This window comes from Gastrolobium bilobum, unplaced genomic scaffold (assembly GCF_033153095.1).
Source record: "Gastrolobium bilobum isolate Gb01-03AN ecotype WA unplaced genomic scaffold, APGP_CSIRO_Gbil_v1 utg33347, whole genome shotgun sequence".
NCBI lineage: Eukaryota > Viridiplantae > Streptophyta > Magnoliopsida > Fabales > Fabaceae > Gastrolobium > Gastrolobium bilobum.
Window position 1 is genome coordinate 60,685 of NW_026896791.1, and position 19,932 is coordinate 80,616.

At 36.2% G+C, this 19,932-nt stretch overlaps 1 protein-coding gene across 4 annotated transcripts; it reads left to right on the top strand.

The window, feature by feature from the left end:
* The first annotated feature begins 845 nt into the window (after nucleotides 1-845).
* Nucleotides 846-12,042, top strand: LOC133302008 (26S proteasome non-ATPase regulatory subunit 4 homolog). Of its 4 annotated transcripts, none has more exons than XM_061501714.1 (10): nucleotides 846-963; nucleotides 1,117-1,230; nucleotides 1,374-1,479; nucleotides 1,868-1,982; nucleotides 2,070-2,279; nucleotides 8,388-8,700; nucleotides 9,750-9,873; nucleotides 10,807-10,910; nucleotides 11,012-11,080; nucleotides 11,741-12,042. In XM_061501714.1, exons 1-10 carry the CDS (start codon nucleotides 952-954, stop codon nucleotides 11,789-11,791), a joined length of 1,218 nt encoding a protein of 405 aa, XP_061357698.1. In that variant the 5' UTR covers nucleotides 846-951; the 3' UTR covers nucleotides 11,792-12,042. The 4 variants fall into 4 exon arrangements, with proteins under 4 accessions (XP_061357698.1, XP_061357700.1, XP_061357702.1 ...); XM_061501716.1 differs by having other exon boundaries at nucleotides 11,747-12,042; XM_061501718.1 differs by having other exon boundaries at nucleotides 11,750-12,042.
* Nucleotides 12,043-19,932: the final 7,890 nt, after the last annotated feature.

Below are 19,932 nucleotides of genomic sequence, written 5' to 3' on the forward strand. Positions count from 1 at the left end.
ATTATGTTGATCCAACAATTATATTTATTTCCATATTTGTATGGTTATGATTCCCATATTTAATATTTTATATTTATTTTTACCTTTGTATAGTCATGATTTTCCATTTTTAATGCTTTCACATTAAATATAACGAATCATGACCATAGAATAGTGGAAATAAATATAACCGTGAATCAACATAATCGATCAAACGGTGAAATTAATTGGTAGTAACATGGGTAGTAACACTAATTGATTGTTAAAATATTCTACCCCTTCTTTCTTTTAGCATTTTCAGATCAACAAACTTTAAGTAACATTTCATGAACTTTTCTATTATTAGAAAATTAAAATTACTAAATTTTTAGGGTTTAATATTATGGAGATAATTTATCTTTTGTTAACATTGTTACGGGGTTCAAAGAAAAAATTATAATGATCAAAATTAATATAGCCAAAGAATAAAAGGAAAATAATTTATCTTTTTAAATGAAGTAATTTATATTTTTTTAATAAATTATAATTATGTACTATAGATAATGAGTTTTATTAGTCTCATTTCACATAAGATAGTAATCTTATGTTGTAGAGAGAAAATAGGTGAGTCCTATCATTATAAAAAGAAGAAAAAAAAGAAGAAAATGAAGTGCGAAAATCAAAATGAGAAACATGAAATATATTATCTTATGCAAAAGAAGAGTAATATTTCCCATAAATAATATATAGCTTAAAGATAGTTGCCCTTCAAGTTTTCTATATCTTGCGTGGCAATAGAACATTGCTTGGAAAGAAATGTATCCTACGTCATGGTCCCAGCAGATTAAAACCACGTTAGCGAATGGAAACTCTGTTTAGCAAGCAAACAAACCTGACCTCAGTTCTTTTCTTCTCTCTTTTTCTCGATACATTGAAAATTAGTGCTCTCTATTTTCCCCCCATATTCGATCCTTCTTTTCTGAATCTCCAACGATGGTGCTCGAGGTGAACCCTGATTTTCACTTCGTCTTAGTTTCAACGAACTCTATAATGACAATTCTTCCATTTAATTAATTAGGGTTTTTTCGTGCTATTTCTGCAACACTTTTTCATTGGATTATTATTATAATAATAATAATAATTGTTTGGGTGTAACAGGCGACGATGATCTGTATTGACAATTCCGAATGGATGCGTAACGGAGATTACTCTCCTTCTCGATTTCAAGCCCAGGCAGAAGCTGTCAATCTTATTTGCGGTGCTAAAACCCATGTGAACCCAATCACTGCTTAATACTTGTATTATCTGAGAAATGATGTTGCATTTCATAATTGATTTTTAAATTTAATTTGATGTTTAGGTAATTGCATGTGTTCAGTTGTCCTAATAGATTTATTTATTTTTAAATAATTCAGTCTAATCCAGAAAATACTGTCGGAGTTCTTACGATGGCAGGGAAGGGCGTTCGCGTTTTGGTCACCCCTACCAGTGATTTGGGCAAGATCTTAGCTTGCATGCATGGTCAGTTTTTCGATAATTTAAAGTACTTGGAAATGAGTGGCAATTGAATATGAGAAATAGCTATATTTGCTGTTTGTTTTATTAATAATGCAAGGTTGTGCTTATAATTATGTTGGAATTCTTAGGTTGAGGAAATTTGTCCAGTTGTGTTATTTGGTTTTCCTATTTTTCTGGTTTCTTTTCTTTCTGGATGTTAATGGAAGCTATTGGGAAGTTCATTGTTATGGGGATGCCTATTAGTGAGATTGAACTTTTATGAAACTTGTTTCTGTAAATGTAAAAAGTGCAACAAGTTTTCCGTGTGTTTTTCAGACATATTGTTTTATGATTGGGTTTTTCTGTTCATGTAAGAGTTTAATTGTTTCCCCCTTCTTTCTTCCTAATTTAGGACTAGAAATAGGTGGTGAGATGAACCTAGCTGCTGGCATTCAGGTGGCACAATTGGCTCTTAAGCATCGGCAAAATAAGAAGCAGCAGCAAAGAATTATTGTCTTTGCTGGAAGGTATGAATGACTATCTCTGCTGTGTTATTTGAAATTGTTTTGTTTGTAACTATTTCCCCTCTAATTTGCTTGTTTCATGCTTTTTAGTCCTGTCAAGCATGAGAAGAAAATGTTGGAGATGATTGGGAGAAAGTTGAAAAAAAATAGCGTGGCTCTTGACATTGTTAATTTTGGTGAAGACGAAGAGGGGAAGACAGAAAAGCTGGAAGCACTACTTGCAGCTGTTAACAATAATGATACCAGCCACATTGTTCATGTTCCAGCGGGTCCTAGTGCTCTTTCTGATGTACTTATAAGGTTTGTGAGTTCAATTTCACATTATACTCAGCATTCCCTTTTGAGCTGGAATTTCCTCTTCAGTAAAAATTTGAGTAATAGAGGGATTATTGATTTAGTATCTATTCTGCTTCTACTTATTAGAAATCTGAGAGTTGCATGAAGAAGAGAGAGAGAGAGAGAGAGAGAGAGAGAGAGAGAGAGAGAGAGAGAGAGAGAGAGATCTGAAAAGAACCCATTTGTATTATTGAAGAATGAAAAGTTACCATACGTTTCAGTTACAAGATGATATATATACAAACTACAAACTGATGACTCAACATTGAAGCTTACAACTGTCACACACTTAGCTTACAGCTGTCACACTCTAACTAACTCAGAAGTACACTAACACATTTATATAAGCTAGAGTCTAATACAATGAGACCTATAGCAGAAAGCTACACTAATACTTCCCCACAAACTCATCAGGGCTGGAGCTGCAAGGCAGAATCCAGGATTGTGAGTTTGGCACGAAAAAGAGCAAAGGGATCTGGAGAGAGTGGCTTAGTAAAGATGTCAGCTATCTGGTCTGAAGCAGGGACATGAGCAACAGTGATCTGTTTGAGTAAAACCTTCTCACGTACAAAATGAAGATCCAACTCAAGATGCTTGGTGCGAGCATGAAGAATGGGATTATGAGCAAGTGCTACAGCACTCAGGTTGTCACAGTAAACCTGAGGGACAGAAAGAGGCAGATTCAATTCTTGGAATAATGATTGCAGCCACAGAATTTCAGAGAAAACTAAAGCCATGCTGCGGTATTCAGCTTCAGCCGTGGATCTTGCTACAAGAGCTGCTTCTTAGACCACCAAGAGATGAGATTTGGACCTAGAAATACACAAGCACCAGAGGTAGACCTCCTATCATCAGGATCACTACCCCAATCAGCATCACTAAAGGCTGCCAAGTGAAATAGAGCATCAGAGTGAGGTGTTTGAGCTGCAGTCAGAGAGAGACCAAAGGATATAGTACCTTGGAGATATCTAAGAATTCTTTTGACTATTTTCCAATGATCCACAAGAGGTTGGCTCATGAACTGGCACACTTTATTAACTGAGAAACTGATTTCAAGTCTTGTAATGGTAGCATATTGGAGAGCTCCAACCACTGATCGATATAAGCCAGGATCCTCAAAGTAATTGGAGCCAAACTTGGATAATTTGCAGCTAGAGGGCATGGGGCTGGAGATAGCCTTAACTTCAAACATATTAGTTTTGTGAAGAAGTTCTCTAATGTATTTTGTTTGAGTAAGGAAGAGAGATCCAGGGGACTGTCTTCTGACTTCAATTCCCAAAAAGTAGTCCAGGGCACCCAAATCTTTGAGAGAAAATGGAATGGAGCCGAGAGATTAGGGACTCTATGAAGTTGTCATCATTCCCAGTGATGATTATATCATCAACATAAACAAGCATATAAATGCGTTGAGGACCAGAATTATAAATGAAGAGAGAAGAATCACATCTACTGCCTTGAAAACCAAATGAGAGCAAAGTATCCTGGAGTTTGTCAAACCAAGCCCTTGGGGCTTGTTTGAGACCATAGAGGGATTTATGTAGTCTGCAAACTAAGGACTTGTCATCACTTTCAAACCCAGGAGGTTGTTGCATGTACACCTCTTCTTGTAGAGTTCCATTTAAGAAAGCATTGTTGATGTCTAGCTGTCTTAGTGTTCAGCCATAGGTAAGAGCAATTGTGAGCATAGTCCGAACAGTCACAGGCCTGATGACAGGGGAAAAAGTTTCTGTATAATCCAAACCAGGTCTTTGATGAAACCCTTTAGCAACCAACCTTGCTTTATATTTGTTAAGGCTGCCATCTGAATTTTCCTTTACTTTAAAAACCCATTTGCATCCAACAGCTTCTCTGCCAACAGGTAAAGGAACAAGAGACCAAGTTTTGTTAGATTGTAAAGCATCATATTCAATTTCCATAGCCTTTAACCAATGAGGACTATTGAGAGCCTGTTTGACTGTAGTTGGTTCAAGATGAGTGAGAAGAGCCAAATTTCTAGCCATAGTTTTGGACCTGGTAATAATAGAACGAGGAGAAGAGGTGTGAAAGGAACCGGATGGGACATACTCAGAAGGTGAGGATGTGGAAGATAAAGAACTAGATGAAGTGTGAACTGGAGAGGATGGAGAAGGAATCGGACTGACATCAACGGGCTGTCTAACAGGGGATTGATCTCCAATAATAGGAGAGGGGGGTGTATGCTGACTTGAAGGAGGAGAATCATTGGTGTGCAGTGACTGTATGGGTAATGGGGAAGAGGGCTGAGGCAGAAATGGGGCATTTGGTGGAGAGGATAAATGTGGTGAAAGAATAGTAAGGGGAACAGAGGTAGAGGTGGGTTGTAAAGTGGGATAGGATGTATTGTTTTTCCAAGAGGTAAAAGGAAATCTATGTTCATTGAAGAGTACATCCTTGGATATGTAAATTCTGCCATCAGGACTAAGACACAAGTAACCTTTATGGTTTGAAGAATAACCAAGAAACACACATTCCTTTTTCCAGTTTATACTTATTATAAGGCCGAAGCAAAGGAAAACATGTACACCCAAAAACTTTTAGGGAGGTATAATCTGGATTTTTATGGAACAGTTTAGTGTATGGAACAGTAAAATCAATAGAAGAAGAGGGCAATCTATTTATGAGATATGTGGCTGTGGTAAAGGCATAGTCCCAATAGATCATGGGAAGGGAATAGTGTGCAAGTAATGCAAGACCTGTTTCAACAATATGCCTATGCTTTCTTTCAACAACACCATTTTGGTGATGAGTATGAGGACAAGTGACTCTATGATGTATCCCGTGAAGTTTTATATATTGGGTAAAAATTCTGAATTCCCCACCCCAATCTGATTGAAATGACTTAAGGGGTGTTTGAAATTGGTTTTTAATCATTGCATGGAACTGTTTAAAAATGGAAATAGCATCAGATTTTTGTTTAAGTGGATAGATCCAAGTATACCGTGTGCAGGCATCAACAAATGATATATAGTAGTTATTACCAAGAGTAGATTTGAAGGGTGATGGTCCCCATAAGTCACTGAACACCAATTCAAAAGGAAATTTATAGTGAGAGGTAGAAGGTGATGAGGGTAGTCTATGAGCCTTTGCAACACAACAAGAAGAGCATAATTCTCCAGCTACTTTATTACTTAAAGGAATATTGCAAGTTTTCAATACATTTTTGAGAGAATCAAAGTGTGGATGTCCTAAACGACAGTGCCACAATGTCCTATTTTCAGTGTTGAAACAACTATTTTTACAATCAACACTACTGTAAACTGGAGCACGATCAGACTGAGAATTACAAGAATCAGTAACTGTAGACAGGCATGAAATTGGAGGACAACTATTACTGGTCACTGGATCAGTTTGTGAAGTAAAATGAATGTCAGAGAAACGATAGAGACCATCAGCTCCTACAGTTCCTTGAAGTAAGACTTTATGTGAAACCTGAGATTTGACATAACAGACATTAGGATGAAATTCAAAGAAGACTGAGTTGTCTCTAGCAAATTTACTCACACTGATCAAATTATTAGTAATAGAAGGAACCAACAATAAATTGTTTAGATGTAAACAAGTGGTAGCATTAAGAGGAGAAAGAAAAGAAGAGGATCCTATGGCTGTAATAGGCAAACCTTGACCGTTTCCTATCAAAACTTGGTCTGAACCATTTAGCTGTTGGCTGTGAGAGATGTTTTGTGCTCCTCCAGTTACATGGCTAGATGCACCAGAGTCTGGCAACCACTCCATCAGTGGTATGGTATTTGGAGTAGGTAATAGTCCTTGTTGTGCAGTAACAAAGGCATGTTGCTGATTTGAAGGCCTGACATACTGAAATGATCGTGTGTTTTGAGGTTGCTGCTGTTGAAAGAACTGAGAATATGGCACATGTTGTGGAGGTGGCAAGCTACGCACAAAGTTTTCATCAAACCAGTGCCAACAGGATGTGACATCATGGCCAAACTTGAAACATAACTGGCAGTGAACATTAGCTTTGTTTCCACGTCCTCTTCCTCGATTGTAGCGTGTAAAAGAGCGTCCACGCCCTCTGTTTTGATTAGTATAAGCATTGGAGGAAGGAAAAGCAGGCTGTGAAAATTGCTCTGTTCGACTCTGTTTTCTGGTTTCAGAAACAGAGTCATCTTCTTCGTTAGTAACTTCCTGGAGCGAACTTGGAGAACGTTGGGTGAGGTTCACAGCTATTCCTTCAGTTAGGAGATTATCATTTTGCTTGACTAGAAGTTGTTCATGAGCCATTAGCTCCACTGTTAGATCTGCAACAGAGCAATCACGCTCACGCCCGTGTATCATCATAACAAACGGAGTATATTCTGATGGTAAGCCTTCAAGAATAGTTTCAGTGTGCTCCTCAACTGATATAGGCTTTCCAATCGATTTCAGCGAATCACAAAGAGTTTTGATGCGTGCTAAGTATTCCTTGATGGACTTTGAGCCTTTCTTCATCGTTTTCAACTCAGATCCGAGTTGACGAGCACGAGATTTCATAACTCCATGAAACAGCTTATGAATATTATTCCAGGCCTCAAAAGAATGCTTAACAGGTAAGATATCATTGACAATAGATTCAGAAATTGTTGACAGAAGCCATGTAAGTAACATCTGATCTTGATTAAGCCATGCAATATATTCTGAGCTCAATTGATCACTCTCTCGATCTTCGTCTGAATCAAATTTAAGAGGAATTTTTGGATTAACAAGAAAATGATGCAACTGATGTGATGTGATTACCGGTTCGATAATTTGATTCCGAAAAAGATAGTTATCTTCTGTCAGTTTGGCAGAGATCTGAAGGTTAAACAGAGAAGTTGTCTTGATCTTCATTGACGAGGAAGTAGATCTGGAAGATCGTTGATTCTGAGATTTAGATCTGGAATGTGGTTGATTCGAGTCAAATGCGTTTGAATCAGAGTCGGAAGCGGAAGACATAGTGGAGTTCTAACTGGATCAGGCCCTCAGAAAGAGAGCTCTAATACCATATTAGAAATCAGAGAGTTGCATGAAGAAGAGAGAAGAAGATCTGAGAGAGAGAGAAAGAGAAGAGAGTAATCTGAAAAGAACCCATTTGTATTATTGAAGAATGAAAAGTTACCATACGTTTCAGATACAAGATGATATATATACAAACTACAAACTGATGACTCAACATTGAAGCTTACAGCTGTCACACACTTAGCTTACAGCTGTCACACTCTAACTAACTCAGAAGTACACTAACACATTTATATAAGCTAGAGTCTAATACAATGAGACCTATAGCAGAAAGCTACGCTAATACTACTAATTCTTCCCATTTCTCTTCTAAACCTGATAAGAAAGTTTGGAATTTTTACTCTTGTGCATTTTCTTTTAAATTCTTTTTCTCAGTTCTTAACTTACTCCCCAAATAGCCATAAATTCCTCCTTGATAAATCCATTTAGAAGTCCAAATCTCGCTCTAAGGTCAAATCTTTTGTTTGATTTACCCAATTAGCTCAAATAACATGCTTCAGACTACTCTCTCTCAATATATGTGTCAAATGCAATTCAAGTTCTGAAACAGTGAGTCATTTATTTTTGGATTGCAAGGCTGCTAATTTTTCGTCAGAGCAATCTTCTTTGAAATTCTCAAGGAGCAATGGTTGTGTCCTCTTGATTATCTACAGTTTCTGTTGGTTTGCTACAAAGGTTTTGGTAGCGAAAAGGAGGCCCAATTTCTATGGCTATATGAAGTCTATGCAATTGTTCGGTACACTTCGTTGGAGCAAAATATACACATTAATTAAGAGTGTTTCCTTGTAGCTAAATATACTATGGGACAGTATTGTGATTTTAGTCTCTCATCGGTGTTCAGCACACAAGTATTTCCATCTCTGACTTACGAAGAGATTGGGGAGCCCTATTGCATTCTTAGTTTTTTTTCTCTTTTCCTCGTTTTCTCATTTTTGTATTTGTTTTAGAGGATACCTTATCCTTGCTCCTGCTGTACTTACTTTCTTCCTCTGCAATGTAATAAAGTTTATTTTAAGCAAGATTTAATTTCTGACATAATTATGTATCCTTGCTTTGTGGCAGTACTCCTATTTTTACTGGTGATGGAGAAGGTGGAAGTGGTTTTGCAGCTGCTGCAGCAGCAGCTGCTGCGGGTGGTGTATCTGGATTTGAGTTTGGTGTGGATCCGAACTTGGACCCTGAACTGGCTCTTGCTCTAAGAGTTTCAATGGAAGAGGAGAGAGCCAGACAGGAAGCAGCTGCAAAAAAGGCTGCAGAGGATGCTTCCAAACAGGAGAAAGGCAGTGAGCAGCAAGCTGGCTCTCAGGATGCAACAATGACTGAGCGTGCCAGTGCAACAGCTTCTGAAGCTGAGACTAAGACAAATAATTTGATGGTTGGTGTAATTTGTTACTTTAGCCATGTTTGTTGCCTGTTTGGTCTTATGCTTGTTTGGATTATAGAATCAAGATCTAAATTATGTAAATGGTTTGTAGGACTATTAACTATGATTTTTCTCTACTGTATTTTAATTTTGAGCTGTGCCTGATTTGGAACTTCCAAAGGTTGATACTGGATCCAGGCTAACCTCAATTTTCTTCGGAGATCATTTTCTCATTTGTGTGCTGGTGTAAGTGAAACTTACCAGGGAGCTAGTTGCTTCCTGAGAGTCTAAACTACACCTTTGTCATCATTTGTCCTTTTCCGACATCCCTTGTCCAAACTCCAAACTACTCCTGTGCTGGCAACTTCATTAGACTGTTGCTGCGACCTACTACCTGACCAATGATTTTAATATCAGAGATCCGCTCCATCTCCTTAATAGCATCATCAGTGTTCAGTTCAACAATTCCAATTCCATGTTTATGCTTCGTACAATGTATCACAATTATCAGTACTTTCACCATCATTCGCACTAATAAATCAACATGCTACTCATTTTTACTTCAATGTTCTTGGTGTTACATAATTGACTTACATTCCCACACTCACTACCATCATCATGACTGGTGCACCAATTTTGGTGTGACTCTAAGTCTCTATGGGGTGTTACATCTCATAACTAACCTTGGAGGCTCACTAGTAATGATTCATTCTAATTGCTATTCCTTTTCTGTATAGTTAAAAATAATGCAGATAAAAAGGCATATTGGTGGAGGTCTATCATTACATTCTAAATACTATGGTGCACAGTTTGAAAACTTGTTTCCTGCTACATGTTGCTTTTCTGAGTGCAGCTCAACATCAATGTCAACTGATTATGTCTGTTTCGCAAGCTGATGTAACATACATATATATATATATATATATGTTAGTTTCCCCAAGAATTTGCTTCTACCTGCTTTGCTTTTGGATCAGTTCTCTAGTATTGATTTCATTCTTCCCATAAATTGGTATCAGGAAATAGTATTTGTTTTGTGTGAACTTACTTTCAAATGGAAACAGGATGATGAGAATGCTCTACTACAACAGGCCCTTGCAATGTCAATGGATGAGCCTGCAATTAACCATGATGCTCAGGATACAGATATGTCTGAAGCTGCTGCAGATGATCCTGAGTTGGCTCTAGGTGAGGTTTTATGCAGTTTAATCATGCTGCTGATGATCCTGAATGCTTTCTTGTTATGTTGCTTGATGATTGATCTGGTTCTCGAATTAAGAAAAAATCTGTCAATTTTGGTTTAGTGCCTATTTGGGAGGTCTATTTTTAGTTTCTCTTCTCCTTATAAGTAGAAGTTAGGTCAAATAGGTTTTTGCTAAAGCTCTTATAATAAAAAGAGCTTTTTTTATAATGAAGAAAAAAGTCAAAAGCTCTCAGGAGAAGCTTTTCTTAAGTTATATCAGCTTTTTGAAATGTGTATTTTTTTTTTTTTTTAAATGAACAGCTTTTAAGTAACTTTTAAACTAAATTTTTTATATAATCATAAAACAGCTTGTAGCTTTATTTTTAAAGCTCTTTTTTTTAGCTTTAGCTTAAAAGTAGGTTTTAGCTTAAGAAAGGGAGGTGCCAAACAGGCTCTTAGCGAAGATGAATAGAGTTTTTTCTTGGTCCTTTTGGATATTAATTATCTTGAAGGTATCATTTCATGGCATAGGAATGCTTTGTTTATATTTTACATTTTTGCTCAGCTAACCTGTACTTGTTTGAGGGTTTGGCCATTTTTTTAGGGTTATATTTATCTCATTTAACATGAGATAAACCAAATCCCTACACACACATAACAAAAGTGGGTCTCACCTCTATTTTTGTTCTCTCCAATTATTTGTGGGTCCCTGTTATAATTTTGTTTCACTAATGTAAGATAACCCATCTCCAACAATATAAGAAAAAGATTTTCCTTTTCTTTAATGGGATAACAAGGGTTTGGCTTTGCTGAATCATGAATGGTTATGTTCTCTTCTGTGAGAAGTTGTGTTGGCTATGTAATCAATTTGCATAGAATTTGCAAAAATCTTTAGTAATCTTGATTTTCACTGATTTCTTTTCTTTTATTGCTTGGAGCTCTCCAAATGTCAGTAGCAGACAGCACAAAGGACTCAGCAAGCCAGTCAGACATGAGCAAATTGTTGGCAGACCAGTCCTTTGTATCTTCTATCCTTGCATCAGTATGTCTGATAAATTCTGTATTTTTCCATTTTGTTCTTTAAATGTATTAATAGAATGATATGCAATATGTTCTGCACTGAGTAATTCATTGCTTCTGCAGCTTCCCGGGGTTGATCCAAATGACCCATCTGTCAAAGATTTGCTGGCCTCCATGCAAAATCAGTCTGAGGTAAGTCTTCCTTTATGGAAAAATATAATTGGGTTTGAAAAGAATTTTATATAAAATTTTACCGGGGACATATTTGAATTTCGCTTCACCTAGATTTTAACTTCGAACTCCTTTTCATTTCTCCTCCTTTTCTTCTAATTGATATTTTTTGTTTATTCAGTAATAGTTGGATTTTGCTTGTTTTGCATGCTGATCTTGTTTTCTATATATTGTCTGCATATTTAATGATTTTGGAGGATCATAGTTGTAGGTGGAATTTTGTATGTGGATGTGACAATATAATATGCAAGTGCTCTCTGCTTACTGACTTGAGTGAGAAAATAAATACGTGCTCAACGGGAAAATTTGGTCATTATCACATCAATATTTGTTTATTCCATATTATCTTCTCTTTTTTTAAAGAAATATTTTAGGTGAAGGAGACAGGGCTAGTATGTTGCTTGAAGGATAATAAAAGTTTCCAGTTTCCACTACACGGCAAATTTAAATGTGCTTGTGTAAATTTATTTATTTTTTAAATGGGCCAATAGGCTTTTATATAAGTGATATACCATCACATGCCCAGTATTTCACATGGCTAGCATTTTTTAAATTGAACTATTGGTATTTTGGTACATTTTCGTACACTATTATTAGTTTTCTGATTGTGCTGTCAATCAGCCTCAGCAGAAGAATGAAGACAAGCCATCAAATGAGGAGGAGAAGAAATAATGTTGAGAGTTTCCTTGCATTTTTATTTCTGTTTCTTTGATAGACATATCGGTACCATGTTGGAAGGTGGTTCTAATCGGGGTAGTATTTCACATGATTGGAACGAATCTATGTTGTATCTTGATTAAGTACGGATGATTCATCAGGTGAAAAGCCTATAGTCGATGAGGGCATTAAGGGATTACATGGTTTTTATGGTGAAGAATACTCCATCCTTTATTGTACGTCAACTCATCACAAAATTTATGTTAAGCCTTTTATTATTTATTATTTTTTTCATTTATTTTTTATTTTTTATTTTTATTTTTATTTTTTTTATTTTTTTTTATTTTTTTATTTTCCTTTTTTTTTTCTTTTTTTCTCAACCGTTTTGTATCTTTCATGTGGGTTCATCTACCACCGACCCCAATTAATTTGGAATAAAAGTGTTGTTGATGTTGATGTTGATGTTGATTTTAGTTTAAAAGTAGATGCTTGATGCTGATGCTGATGCGTGGCCTTTTCTTCCAAATGCAAAACGTAAGCATCTAAACAATTTTATACACTGACTATTTTTCTGTCAATGTTGTCAGCGTTTGGATACCCAAAAGGAGAATTTAATATTTTGTGAGATGATTGTCATACAGAAACAACGATAGAATCAAATTGTTTGCATGAAAATTAGTCAACTTTATCAACAAATGTATCTCAGCTTTGTCAATCTCTTGATGAAGATTTTGGATCAGCTTGTTAATTTTTAGAATGAATTCTCTTCGAATATGGGATCTTATTTATAGTGATTCTTAATTAAAAAAATAATATTTGACTGGTAATGCAATAGCAATTAATTCACATGTAATGAGATGAGAAATTAATGTAATTGACGAAGAATATTATGTGCCTTATTACAAGTGTTGGAGGGTAAATGTGTCAAAGGGATTTACGAGGAATAATTGCGTTAAAAGAAATTGACGAAGGAGAAAAACTTTGCAAGAATCTACCAAATGGGAAATTCGAAGTACTTGAAAAGTACATGAAATTAAATTGATGGATGAAAAAGACGATATTGATAATAGATATTAGAGTAGATAAAGGTGTACAGCCGTACACAAAGGTCAATTTTGTAATTAGCAAACCAATTCAGTTTAGTTAACTGATTCTTGTTGTAACTGAACCAGATGACGTGGCTTAGTTGTTGAGGTCTATATTAGACCATTGTGTAACACCTTTTCAATCAATGAAAATTATTCACTCTCTCTCCTCTCTTTTCACTCTCTCTGATTTCTTTGATGGTATTAGAGCTCTCTCTCTGATGGCCTGATACAAATCGATCCACATGATGTCTTCCGCTTCGCAACCACCATCTCTGTCGTCTACAGCCACCAGGGAAACTACCGGAAGTGGAGCGACAGAGAATCGGTCATCTTCTCCGTCATTGTTCACTCATCAGATCTTCGTCAAGCTGACGGAAAGCAACTTTCTCATCTGGAATCAAGTTGTAGAACCTGTAATCACCTCACACCAACTCCATCACTTTCTTTTTAACCCGAAGATACCTCTTCAGTTCGAATCTGAGCAAGCTCGTATTGAGCAAGCTTAGTTGTTGAGTTCAATGCATTCGTTACTTCTGTGAGAGCTCGTGAAAATCCATACTCACTTAATGACTTACGAGTTGAACTGGTGTCCTATGAAATGATGCTTGCAAGGCAAAATGAAACTCTACTTTCAAATTCAATGACTGTGAATGTGGTTCAAAAGGTATCCACTGATCCAAAGGAATCTTCAAGATCTGAATCAACAGCTATAAGACCTCCATTTAAGCCTATACACACAAATCAGAATCAAAGATCTTATGGTTCCGATTATGAAAGAGGCAGAGGAAGATTCTATGGTCGGAACAATAGAGGAGGAAGAGGTCGAGGTCACAACAATATTCAATGTCAACTATGTTATAGGTTTGGACATGGAGTTCAAAGTTGCTGGTATAGGTTTGATGAGAATTTTGTGCCTGAATTCACCTCACCGGAAGCTCCTCAATTCTTTCCATCACCACAGTCCTCGTATCAAAGGCCCTTTCAGTATAACAGGACTACTAATGCAAATCAACCTCAAGCACTGTTGACCACAAATCAACCTCAACATGCAACTTCACATGCAACTCCACAACATTGCAATGTCACCTTACAATCACAAGGACAAGACTCTTACCTACTCCCTCAAATGGTCAGGCCATAGAATGGTATCCAGATTCAGGTGCCTTTCACCATGTAACTGTCAATCCTCAAAATCTGCTACAAAGGACACAACTATCAGGTGCAGACCAGGTTTACATAGGGAACGACCAATGTTTGAAAGTGAATGCTATGGGCCATTCCTCTTTTTCTTCTCCACTCAAACCACACACCAATCTTCATCTCAATAATTTACTCCTTGTTCCCTCTATAACTAAAAATCTCATCAGTGTGAGTCAATTTGCTAGAGATAACAATGTGTTTTTTGAATTTCACCCTTTTACTTGCTGTGTAAAATCTCAGGCATCTCATGAAGTGTTGTTGGAAGGTGCATTGGGAACTGATGGACTGTACTTCTTTCAAGGAGTTAATCTTTCTTCCAGCTCTAGTCTGTCATCAAGCCAACAATGTGCTTCTGTTGCTAATTTCAACTCTGTTTCCAGTAGTCCAAAAACCTTGTGTACTAGTTACAGTAACTCAGTTTGTACTAGTTCTATACCCATTGATGTACTCACACAAAACACAGCTAATAAAGCTAATAGCTCTACAAATTCTGTAGGATCAAACTATATGTACTCTCTTTGGCATTGTAGTCTGGGACATACTCATACTGATGCCTTAAATTGTATTCTAAAGTCGTGTAATATTCCAGTACCTAATAAAATAGACTTTACCTTTTGTTCTGCTTGTTGTTTGGGAAAAATACACAGATTGCATTCTGGTCCATCCACCAAAATATATGAAAAACCTTTTGACCTTGTCTTCAGTGATTTATGGGGTCCAGCTCCTGTTAAGTCTACAATGAGCTACACCTACTACATATCTTTTGTAGATGCTCATTCTAGGTACACATGGGTTTATCCTCTCAAACAAAAGTTAGGAGCATTGACTGTCTTTAATCAGTTCCAAGCCCTTGTATCAAATAACTTTCAATCAACCATAAAAGCTCTTCAAATTGATTGGGGTGGAGAGTTTAGACCTTTTCATCAACATCTGAAAAATCTAGGGATAGTTCACAGAGTTGCTTGTCTTCACACTCATCATCAGAATGGTGTTGTGGAAAGAAAACATCGTCATATAGTTGAGACTGGCCTTACCTTGCTTGCTCATGCATCCTTACCCATAAAATTTTGGGATCGTGCTTTTATTTCGGCTGTTTACCTCATCAACTCTCTACCTACTGCTGCCCTGAACTTTGAGGTTCCATTTGTGAAACTACACAAAACAATACCTGGCTACAAATCTTTCAAAGTCTTCGGATGTGCTTGCTTTCCTTTCCTAAGACCATACAACAACCACAAATTAGATTTCAGGAACAGTGAATGCATCTTCCTTGGTTATTCTCCCATTCACAAAGGATATAAATGCTTGAAATCATCTGGCAGATTGTTTGTTTCTAAGGATGTTCTCTTCAATGAAACAAGTTTTCCCTATCCACTTTGGTTTAATCCATCCTCCATCACTGCTTCTAACAATTCTCCTCCACCTGTATTCAATTTGATTCCTTTAGTAACACCATCAATCAAGTCTGATACTCTAGTACAACAATGTTCAAATATCTCAAGTTCTTAAGCATCCAGCAGCAACACCTCAACACCAACATGCACCTTAGACCAACCAGTATCCTCCTCATCATGCTCGAGCCCTATTTCATCTCCAGAGATGCTACACTCAAACAGCAACAACACTACCTCTCATTCATCCTCAAAGAATGTGCCTTCTAGTCCAGGTTCTTCTATTTCCATCTCTCTTAGTCCTTATTATTATTATTATTATTATTATTATTATTCTTCTTATTCTTCTAATTTTGGTTCTGAATACATTCCTTCTGGACCTTTCACCAACTCACCAACTCACTCTATCACTACCAATTCAAAAACTATTCACAACCCATAAATTTTTCCAACTTCTCTTGAACCCGTTACAATCAAACAAGCCTTGGCTAATCCCAATTGGTTTTCTGCTATGCAATCTGAAATGAATGCACTACAAGCCAACTCCACTTGGTCTTTAGTTCCTCTTCCTCTCAACCGAACAGCCATTGGATGCAAATGGGTTTTTTGAGTTAAAGAAAACCCAGATGGCACTCTCAACAGATATAAAGCCAGATTGGTAGCAAAGGGATTCCACCAGCAAGCTGGATTTGATTACACAAAGACTTTTTCTCTAGTTGTAAAACCCATTACAATTCGGACTATACTCAGTATTGCTATCTCTTTTGGCTGGACACTAAGACAACTAGATGTCAACAATGCCTTTCTCAATGGCACTCTTGAAGAAGAAGTCTACATGCAACAGCCACCTGGTTTTGAGTCTTCAAATAAATTACTTGTTTGCAGACTACACAAAGCCCTTTATGGACTAAAGCAGGCACCAAGAGCTTGGTTTGATAAGCTCAAAACCTCTCTACTGCATCTTGGTTTTATTGCTAGTAAATGTGACCCCTCGTTGTTTATCTACAGGAAGTCAACTCAATGTGTTTTTCTCCTAGTTTATGTTGATGATATAATCATAACTGGCAGTGATTCAGCCTTTATTCAGTCTCTAATTCAACAACTACACTTTGAGTTTGCTCTTAAAGATCTTGGGAACCTTGATTTCTTTCTTGGTATTCAAGTTCAGAGGACATCTTCTGGAACACTGATCCTTACTCAGTCCAAATACATAAAAGATCTACTCAATAGAGCTCAAATGGCAGAGGCAAAAGGAATTTCTACTCCTCTTCAATCTGGCTGCAAACTTTCTAAATATGGGTCTAACTACTACTCAGATCCTTCTTTCTACCGTTCCATTGTTGGGGCTCTCCAGTATGCTACACTCACTAGGCCTGAAATTAGCTACTCAGTAAACAAAGCTTGTCAATTTATGGCTCAACCTCTTGAAGAACATTGGGCTGCTGTCAAAAGAATTTTACGTTACTTAAATGGCACCTTGCATCATGGTATGTTGTTACAACCATGCAATCCCAGCCACTTATTCTCCATTATAGCATTCTGTGATGTAGATTGGGCTAGTGACCCTGATGATAGAAGGTCCACTTCAGGAGCATGTGTCTTCTTTGGTTCTAACTTGGTATCCTGGTGGTCCAAGAAACAAAATCTTGTTGCTCGATCTAGCACAGAAGCTGAATACCGCAGCCTTGCTCTAGTTACAGCAGAAGTTCTCTGGCTCAAGTCTCTTCTCAATGAACTTCAAGTTCAATTTACTACTCCTCTCATATTTTGTGACAACCTGAGTACTGTCTCTCTATCTCATAATCATGTTCTTCATGCCCGGACCAAGCATATGGAATTAGACATCTTCTTTGTCAGAGAACGTGTTCTTACTAAGGAAATAAAAAGTTTGCCATATTTCAGCCTTGGACCAAGTTGCTGACTACTAAGAGCCTATCTGCCACACGGTTTGTTGTTTTGAGGGACAAACTCAAGGTGGTTGACTCACTTAACTATTTCCATCCACCCTGAGTTTGAGGGGGCATATTAGAGTAGATAAAAGTGTACAACTAAACTATACAACTGTACACAAAGGTCAATTTTGTAATTAGCAAACCAATTCAGTTTAGTTAACTGATTCTTGTTGTAACTGAACCAGATGACGTGGCTTAATTGTTGAGGTATATATTAAACCATTGTGTAACACCTTTTCAATCAATGAAAACTATTCACTCTCTCTCCTCTCTTGTTCACTCTCTCTTTCTCTCTTCTCTCTCTCTGATTTCTTTGAATAGATAAATGAACTTCAAAAACTATATTTGATGAGTTGGTTTTCGTCAATCTGTGATAATTGATAAATTTTCAATAGATTTGGGAAAAAAAGTGAGCACCAAAACCTGAGTTCTTCTGAGGTGTAATTACTTGGTTGAAAGTGAATGCTCAGATAATTTCGTAACCTATTAAATCATGGGAAATAATTATCTCATGTTGCATGAGATAATTATCTCATGCAACAGAGATAAAATAGTGGGGTCCACTATTTTATTTTTTATTTTTATTTTTAAAAAAGTAGTGGATTTCACAATTTTATCTATGTTATATGAGATAATTATCTCATACAACATAAGATTAATAGATCCCTTAAATCATTCGGTACATTATGAGGTTATTCATTCAACAAATATTAAGAATAAAAATAAGGGGTACGTTTTTCTCCTGTAAAAGTAAAACATTTGTACACCCATCGAAAATCTTGCATGTCCCTTATTTTTCTTTAAAAAAAAAAAAATCAGCAGACCCCATATTTATTGTATTTACCTAAAAATAATCAATCAATGGAACGCCGCCACCCGCGGAAATGTCGAAGAAATCTCAACACAAAAAGCAAAAAGCAGTAATGAATGATGGTCCTCCGGGTGATACGAAGTTTGGTAAGAAGTTAAGAAGTTTGGTTTGGATGACTTTTAGAAATCGAACGGTCCAGACAAAAAATAAAAGTAAAATAAATTCTTAATTTGGTTCTCCAATGATAAGAGTATCATCACATTAATCTTTTAAATATATATATATATTTTTTTTATCAATTTAGTCCTTTAACATTAAATGTCACCATATGAGTCATCAAAGATGTTTTATTCAAAATTAATCTCTCATGAATATAAATCTACTTCAGCTATTGAAATAATCAGGAAAGGTTGTGATGACCTCCAAGCTTTCGCAAATCTAGCGAAAAGAATTCAGAACTTGGGCTGTAGGAATTGGTCTGTTAGAATTTCCCACATCCACATTGAAGCTAACGGAGTTACTAATTGGCTGGCCTCTCACTTGATCTTGGATGAGTGGGAAGTCCAAATTTTTGAGGTCCCTCCCCAAGGGATGTCGTATTCTGCTTGTCAGAGATAGAATGGGGTCTCTTTACCCCAGGTTGACCAGTAGCTAGGTTGTTCTGTTTCTGTTTATTTTTATTTTTCTTATTGTTTCCAAAAAAAAAAAAGAAATAATTAAAAATTCTATAGCAATGACCTCGAAACCTCAAAAGCCACTTATTATACTCATTGCTAGCACGAGGCTTGCTCACAAGACCGATTCCAAAGACTTGGTTAAATTTGAGCCTATTCCTATATGGTCAGCTCGAATACATTACTTAGTTAAATAAGAAGCCAGTAGTTACTTGAGAATGTTATGATATTGTATAAATCTATTTTCAATCAATCAGGGATAATACATAAGGATATGATCATAGGAACAGTGGGTTTATGCTGTTTTGTTTTTTTCTTCTTAAGTTGAAAAATCATATACGTGCATGAGCCCGTGACTCGAGAATATCCTGTCATTCCCATCTTTTAAGTGTGAAAACAGGCGTGAAGCTGCCAGTCAAAGGAAAAAATAATCTGAAATTTTTTTAGACCACATTTACAAGCTATTTCGAAAAATCTTATGTGTTGTCCGATATTTTTTGATATTTTCCGACATTCCAACACGAATTACAGAGACTCAAAAAATATTCAAAAAGTGCATTGCGTTGCATTTTTAATTCCAACTATTAGATTCGTTGGATTACGATTATCATTTCATTGAGTTTAATATAAATATTTGAGATATCTTATGTTTCTTTGCAAAATTGATAGGTACCATAAGTTTAGCTTCATTTTTTATTAAATTATTGAATATTAAATATAATATACACTACATAAATTAAAAAATATTATTTAATATCAAAACATGTCCTAACGTGTCGAAATCTAATATTTTTTAAAATTAACATGTCGAAATGTCACATTACGTCTTGTGTCCCGTGTTGACAAAGGTGCAAGATAGTTTACAAGTTGCATAAATTAAATTAATAAACAATTTGCACATTATTATTTTATATTAAATAATTATTTAAATTATTATGTCACGTAATTTTTATATTTAAAATAGTAATAAATTATCTCATTAAGTTAATTTTACACGAGATATATAAATTAATCTACACAAAAATCTTTTAAGTTCGCTT